The sequence below is a fragment of the Camellia sinensis genome, chromosome 1, assembly GCF_055761805.1.
Source record: "Camellia sinensis isolate YWXY chromosome 1, ASM5576180v1, whole genome shotgun sequence".
In the NCBI taxonomy this organism is placed as follows: domain Eukaryota; kingdom Viridiplantae; phylum Streptophyta; class Magnoliopsida; order Ericales; family Theaceae; genus Camellia; species Camellia sinensis.
Genome location: NC_138961.1, coordinates 5,104,851 through 5,112,957, shown reverse-complemented (window position 1 = coordinate 5,112,957; position 8,107 = coordinate 5,104,851). Strand labels below are relative to the sequence as shown.

At 32.2% G+C, this 8,107-nt stretch overlaps 1 protein-coding gene across 4 annotated transcripts in view; it reads right to left on the bottom strand.

The window, feature by feature from the left end:
* Positions 1-6,430: 6,430 nt before the first annotated feature.
* The window catches only part of LOC114264538 (uncharacterized), a 29,091-nt gene continuing 27,414 nt past the window's right edge, over positions 6,431-8,107 (bottom strand). For all 4 annotated transcript variants that reach the window (XR_014330947.1, XR_014330995.1, XR_014330963.1 and 1 more), the window contains one exon: positions 6,431-6,703. Coding sequence is in view for 1 of the 4 variants with exons in the window: in XM_082871346.1 (XP_082727472.1) it covers positions 6,689-6,703 (15 nt within the window). In the remaining 3 variants the exon portion in view is untranslated. The remainder of the gene's footprint in view (positions 6,704-8,107) is intronic.

The window sequence follows — 8,107 nt, the reverse complement described above, 5'->3', positions numbered from 1 at the left end:
AAACAACATTTCCCCGACCACAAATCTCTCTTTTTTTCCTCTCTATTAAAAAATATAAGATCCAAACATAGCCTAAAAGGAATGATAGAAATATTCTCATTCTCTCATTGTATTTTAGACTTGCATTACATTTGTAGTTATAACCATCAAACGAAACTCATAAACTACAAACGTTAAGCTACAAGAAATATGATTTGTAAAATAAAAGTAACGTTAATGTTCTTGTAGTGAGAGTTAGATTGGTTCTCTAGTCGAGAAAAAAAAAATTGTTTTCTATCCCCTAACTTAGCATTTCAAGATAATTGTTATTGAGATATAAAATGTCCTTGTTAATATCCGAAGGCTTAGGTTTGTATCTTCAATCTCGTTGAATTGTATAAATAACCATTGCATTTGTAGTTAGTGTTACATATTCAAAAGGTTGTTAAGATTTATTTCTTTAATTGTGCAGTGCCGCTAGAATAGATCTGAAGAGAGCTGTAAACATTTCGCAGCAAGTGTCCCCAATTTAAGCAAGCTCTTAATTAATATCGTGCCGTTGTTTGTTGCTACTACATGAATGTCTGGAGCTCATTGATGTCTATAAATTATGCCTTCTGATCACAGACTGTTATATCTATGTATGGATGCAGTAATTATCCTGTTATTAGAGCAATGCTTCATTTTAAGTAGCTTTGCTAGTTTATATAATTGGTGTGATATAGCTATACTATCTACATTATTATTATTACTAGTATCAAGTGAAGGTTGAATTTGGTGTCTGAGCCTTTTTCTTGTTTCTTCTCATGCCACATGTCATTTCTCTATTTAAAACAAAATAGTTATACAAAGAAAACACACAAGACTTGAAACTTTGATCTTGAGTTTAGAAAATAAAATTGTTAGCATTTGAGCAGCACTTATATTTTGATATTAATTAATTAATTAATTAATTTTATTTTTACTTGTTTAAATTACACATAATATATATAGGAACTGGAATGAACCAAAAGTTTTTCCTTCTCTTTCCTTGGGTTCTAGCCCTAACAATTTGTATTTTTTTTTTAGTAGTGTTTTTTTGTGTGTTGAAATTCTAAAAATTTTGTCACTGTCATGTAATTAAATTTCTCAATTGCCACTATCAAGTAATTTTTCCTTTAATATTTTATATTTTTAGTTGATTCAACTTTATACAGTGGAATGTCTTTAAATTCGATGTCTGAATTAGAACTTGAATTTTTGATTCATTCACACTCGTTGCTTACCAAGGCACATTTGATTGGGCTATTAATGTTGTGTTTGGTTGGAAAATTTGAAAATGAAAAAGGAAAAGGTGTGTGAAATTAAGTAAAATATAAGTATGTTTTATTCATATTTCACTTATTCTATTTTTTTCTTTCCAAATTTCTCAATCAAATACAACACATAAAGGAGATTGGATGTGGACGGAATATGAGTCCAATTTGATTGTAGAGAGTAAGGGAATAATGAAGAAGGGATTGGAAGTGAGGGACATTTAGGTTCTATTGGATTATTCAATTTTGTGATTGTTTTGCATGGTAGTAAATTCTGAATTATTTTAATATATAATTTTTTTTTCTTCATCCAATGATAAAAAATAATTATATATTTTTATTTTATTCTAACTAAATTTAATACTTCACTCATTTTATCCAATTATTATTATTAATTTTTTAAAAAGAAAATTATAAAACAGTTATATTAAAATAAAAGTAAACAACATACAAACGTACCGATCAAGAAAATAAAAAATAAAAAAATGACCTTAAAAGACCAAACAAACAATCTATAACCTAACAAGAACTACAACCAACAAAATACAAAATTGTCAAAAAAATAACTATGATCTATTGATCTTATCACATATGTGGTTTAGAAAAGTAAGATCTATATCAAACCCATTGTCGATGTTGACCCCGTACTTTGGTCACTGCCAGATGCAATAGTTGAAGAGAAAGCACACCCATAACAATATGGGAGGAGAATTGAGAGAAGAAGGAACTATTATGGATATCGAAAATCTAAAAATCTATGCCAAAATTGGAGAGAAAGTTTCAAACTCCTCTTTCTAGGCATAAAAAATCCAAATCTACACCTTGAAAGTATTTTGGAAGCTCACCGGAGATAGACCAAAAAGTTGTCAGAGAGGCACTAAAAATTGCCTAGAGTGAGGGTCTCCAGCGCCTCCTCTCTAGGCATTCCATCCAATTATTTATTTCATCTGTTTTCTCTTCAAAGAAAAGTTTAGAAGGCCAAGTCAACAATTTCATTGATTGTAGGCGTTAAAATAGTTCAAAATGTAAAATTGATATAACTAAAAAGATTGGGGTGATTGGTATTTTAGGAATAACTGAGGCTATAAATGAAATATTCTCAAAATAAAAAGACCAATAGATGCATTTAAAAGATAACAAATAATACTAATATATGAAAACAATTCATTAAGAGAGAGAGAGAGAGAGAGAGAGAGAGATTTAGAAGTAGTACAGTATTCAAAAGTGAACTAAATGAGAGAGAAATTTAGAAGTAGTACAGTATTCAAAAGTAAACTAAACAAGACTTTTTAACAAACTTCACATGGATAATTTTGTTAATTTACACATTATTTAATGTGTTTTTTTTTTAATATTAAGAGGGTGTATTTAAGAACTCGCATAAATATATAAGATTTACAATAGATTTCATTCTTATTATTGAGGATATGGTTTACTATTGCAACAACATCAATAGAGAGATTTAATTTTATTAAATATTATTAAGGGTATAATCATTATTATAAATTTTATTAAATACGAAGTTTTCAAAGAATTTTATGAAGTGCATTTGGAAGGTCCCCTATAGATTTAAATTGGAAAAAAAAAATCAACAGGAAGCATCTAAACTATAAATTGAAAAAAAATTAACCTCCTTTCTATGGTGGTGTTTAATAAAGTTGAAAACTGAAAATTAAGTATTAAAAATTGAACGTTAAATTTTTAAGTTGAAAAACTGTTTGATAAAAATTTAATTACTGAATTAAAAATAAGTTATTTAATATATATAAGATAAAATTTAAAATTTATGATTAAATTATATATTTTAATTTTTTTTTATTGTGGTGGTGGTGGTGGTGGTGGTGGTGGTATATGAGAGAGAGAAAATTAGGTGATGTTTGTTACAAAAAGCAACTATGCTGACATCATCTAATGTCATCTTTTATAATATATATATATATATATATATATATATTGTAACGCCCCCCAATATAGTACAACTAGTCCAACACACAAGAAGTAATAAAAGAAATGATATGCCTTCGTTCATCAGAGTTCGTATTACAAAAGATAACACATGCAATATACATTCATAAATGTTGTCCTGAATCTATAGCATGTACTACCAGTTACAAACCAATAAAATAAATGTCCTACAGGCTTACATCTTTCCAAGACATTACTTGGTTACAACAAAAGAGAGTCATAAGCTCTGTACGTATAAACCCTCGGCTTGAATAAACATTAGGTACAAAACAACAAAATAGAGCCTCCAGCTCCTAGGTTCTCCCAAGCTACGTCCTTAGAGGAAGCATGTCACCAATATCTGAAAGTGGTTTCCCAAGTAGGGTAAGCCAAAACCTAGTAGAAATAATTTAACACAATATATGAGGTTTAACGAATATATAAGTGTCAAGTGTATATTCAATATTCATGACAAAACATTCATTCTCCACATGACCATACGGTATCAATGTTCACATCTCAATCCATTCCCATCTATTCAGTTCAAGTTAATTCGTTTCATTTCAATTCGTGGGCCAAATTTATAATTCTCCGATTAACCCAACTGAGACTTACATCTCAATGGTTCTCAATCAACACAATCATCATACAAGCACTTCAATCTTGTCATTTTACGAAAATTTCGTCTGAGGGATCGGCATCCATGTATACACATGATTTCGAGACTTTCATCTTGGACACTCCGGCCAACTTAATTTCAATGGAGTCCATCCCCTATCTCCTCCCAAAATATGGAGTACACCCCTTTTCTTCTCCCAAAACATTATACATATACAATGTATTTAAAGTACCGTCATATTCAATAACTATCAACTATACATATTTAATGCCTTAACATATCATCATGTTCAACGACACCAATTAAATAATTAGATTCAATTCACCTAATCCTCATGCAATTTCTACAACAACTATAGCTATCCTCCACCGATAACCTAATACAAATATTTCTAAACAAATATTTAATCTCAAGACAGATAATTTATTCAAATTTCCAAAGGAGAGAGATAACGCGTACCCGGCTCTGCCATTTATATCAACAACTATCCAATTCCATGTTACCATAATCAATTTCGTTTATTTATAAAAAATAAAAATTGACCCATCTAGGGCACAACTCCCATTCTTCCAAATATTAACCCAAGTTTCCAAATCAACCCTTTTTCAACAATGAACCTTTACATCTATACCCAAACCATTTTTACCAATTACATTTGAAAACCCCTCTTTCATTCCACACCCAAACCCTAGGTTCACCCACAAATATTCCCAATATTCCACCATTTATACATAACAATGAATAACTAGGCTAAAATCATATTATGGTGTAGAATATCCCTACCTCAAGCTTAGAAGAGTAAAGGAAGAGATGGAGGATCTTCAAAGATGCCGAAATCAAACTTCAATCGGACTAAAAGGAAGCTCTTGAGACGTACTATCTTTTTAACAAAGGCACACGGGTGTAGAAATCACTAGATCTAGGTGTAAATGTAGAGAGAGAGTATCTTAGAGAGAGAGGGTCTCAACTTTAGGTTTTGGGAAGAAAAGATCTAAAAAAATGATGTAAAAAGTCACTTTCGCGATCTGATATACTAACAATCAGCTCAAGCGCAAGAGTTGACGCTCGAGTGTCAGACATAATAAGTTGCTCTACTCGAGCGTAAGAAGTCCCGCTCGAGCGCAAAATACACACCTCCAAAACTTCTGCAGACAACAGACAAACCGCTCGAGCGCAAGAAAGGCCACTCAAGCTCCCACCCGCTCGAGCATAGGAAACGCCGCTCGAAGTGGAAAACACCCCATAAGTACTTTTGCAGACGCGCAAAGTACTGAGAGTTTGCAAATACCGCTCAAGCGCAAAAAAGGCCGCTCGAGTGGAGGACCAAAATTCTGGGCAATACAAGGTTTGAAAACCAAGCAACCAACCTGTTCCAAATACACTCAACACGTCCAAATAACCAAATTTGAGGAATAAAGAAAAAGACAATGAACAACATTTAGAAACCATAACCCGAGTTCGGACTACCACAAGTGTCGAGTCAAAACCGGGATCACTATATATATATATGAATCTTATTCTCTAAAATTGTATTTCTGTTTTAGAATAATAACCAATAGGGTGTTCGTGGTTCGGTTGCTGCTAGGAAATCTCTAATCTGACATCCGTCCACTGGATTCACAGATGCGGATTGAGAAAATTGACGGATGGATGTGAATCAGTTTGGCGGTTTAGACTTTTACAAATTTTGAACATAATACAACAACTTGTCAACAATTTTTTTTTTTTTTGATAACAATCAACTCAACATAACCAAAAGATTATCAAATAAATTGTCAAATACTAATAACAAATACATGTAAGAAAACCAAGCATTATCAAAACTATTTCAGTACTTTTTTTTTTATTCAAAAACTATTTAATTTGATTTTCGCGGTTTGGCAGTTCAGTTGTGGCCAAAGGAACCTCAAATTCGTCATCCGTCCAAAACTAGACGGATTGAAAAAAATCAATCTGCAACTATCCGCTTGTTATCACACATCCATCCAAAATGCAACGGATCAGTTCAATTCGATTGGTTTGAGCAGATCGGAATAGCCGCTACTCGCCCCTAGTAACCAATAAGAGTATTTTTTTGCAATTTTATGATTGAAAGATCTTGACAGAAAACCTCTTAAACTTGACTCATAAAATCTTTGAACTTTAACTAAAGTGATGTATCCCTAGCACAATGTTTGATCTCAATTTCATCTTCTTCTTCAATTACTCACAAGAAAGGATAACATACGATACATATGCGAGCCAATATTGTGTTATTATTATACTAAAACTTGGATTTCAATTCATAACGTAAAATGAGAATCAACCCTTTTATTCTTCATAGTTTGCTTAAAATCATAGGCAATGCTTTAAAAGCAGCTGCAACCGTTACGTAACGGTTATGATAGTTACCGTTACCCGTTACCGCCACTATAGCGGTGTGATGAAAATTTACATGTCCAACAATCGTTTCGGTGTTACGTAACGGCCGTAGCGGTACCGTAACGGCCGTAACGGTCTGTTAGATACCGTTACACCATTTTACAATATTTTGAATGTAACGCCCCAATTTCCTATGCCCAAATGATAACACAACCATCATGGCTCCTTAAAGGAAAACAGAAATAATTCTCCACACTTGCATTACATGATACAATTAGTTCCTCAATGCGATTATACGTTTAATCCAAAACCAAATAAATAAACAAATAGATACTCCCAAGGGTTTACAAGTTTCCAAGGCTTAGGCCTGGTTACACAAAATGGTTATTCAAATCCACACAAATATAGCCCTTGGCTTACAAACAGAGTTACAGCAAAATAAGAGCCTTATACTCTCAACACATATTTCCTCGCCTTTAGTTAGGCGGAATCACCACATCTTTTCCTGCACAAAAATCTCATAGGGTGAGCATAAAGCCCAGTAGGAAATCCTTAACAAAGTATATACATTTTATACAAGTCTCAAGAGATGAAATGCACTGTCATGCTATGCTCCTTTTTTTAAAGTAAATCACATTTTCATCTTTTGAAAACCATCATGCTCAATGATGTTATGCAATTTCAATTGTTCAAAACTTAACAATTTATTTCAAGGGCGGTAAATACGACTCTGGTAATCCCTAAGTCGGTGTCTGCAAGTAGACTATACAAGTACTACCAAATTGTCATTTTTACAGGTATTAATCGGAAGGCTCGACACCTATCCGCGCGAGTTTTTAGTCTTTCACCCCGAACTCTCAGGCCAACTTATTCAATATCATCTACACCACCTATCAAGACTTACCAACGTATTTATCCCAAAACCATTCCATGAAAACTTGTCTCTCAACATTCTTTTCTCAATGCAAGTTTTCAAATCAACTTTCAAAGTTTAATGAAATCAAATGAATTGATATGTCAATTTCACAAGATGAATATAAATACTTTTATTCCAATTCATCATCCAAGGAATAACACAATTCCTTCTTCTCAAGTATCCTCAACAATTAGTCATTTCAAGACCATTTTATCATTTTGAACAATAATTTCCAAAATGAACAACAATTCTCATATTCCATGAAATTCATCATTTATATAAATATAAATAAGAAAATTTTCAAACATCCATTTATTTTGACACACAAAATAAATATAACAATATCATTAATGGATTTTCAATCTCTTTTAAAAATCCCCAATTTCTAGGTTTTCTCACCAAAACTATACAACTCAAATCTTTTGAAAGAAAACTTTTCAAAATCATCTTTTCTTTAATCAACGAAGATCAAAACCCATAAGATCATTTTAAAATAACAAGAGACAACCCACTTTCAAAATTACTCAACTTTTTGAATTAACAATCAATTTTCAAAGCTATCGAAGGATGATTTTGAAAATCATTTAGATCTTGCAAAAATATATATATAATTCTAAGAAAATCCCTACCTCAAGTGTAGAAAACCCAAGCAACAAGATGGAACTTCAAAGATGACGAAATCAAGTTCTTCTTGGATCAAAATGAAGCTCTTAAAGCACTCTACCTTTTTCTCAAAGACACTAGGGTGAAGAACACAATAGATCTAGATGAAATCTTAGAGAGAATGTGAGTTTTTAGAGAGAGAGACTCAAGATCTGAGTTTTTGGAAAGTTTTAGAGAGGGAAAGAGAGCTGAAAAAGTGATCTGAAATATCAGATTCACGAACTAATATAACATGGTCCGCTCAAGCGTCGAATACACTTTCCCAGTACTTTTGCAGACAGGTCAAACTTCTGGAACCAAACATTCTTCGCTCGAGCGCATAAACGGCCG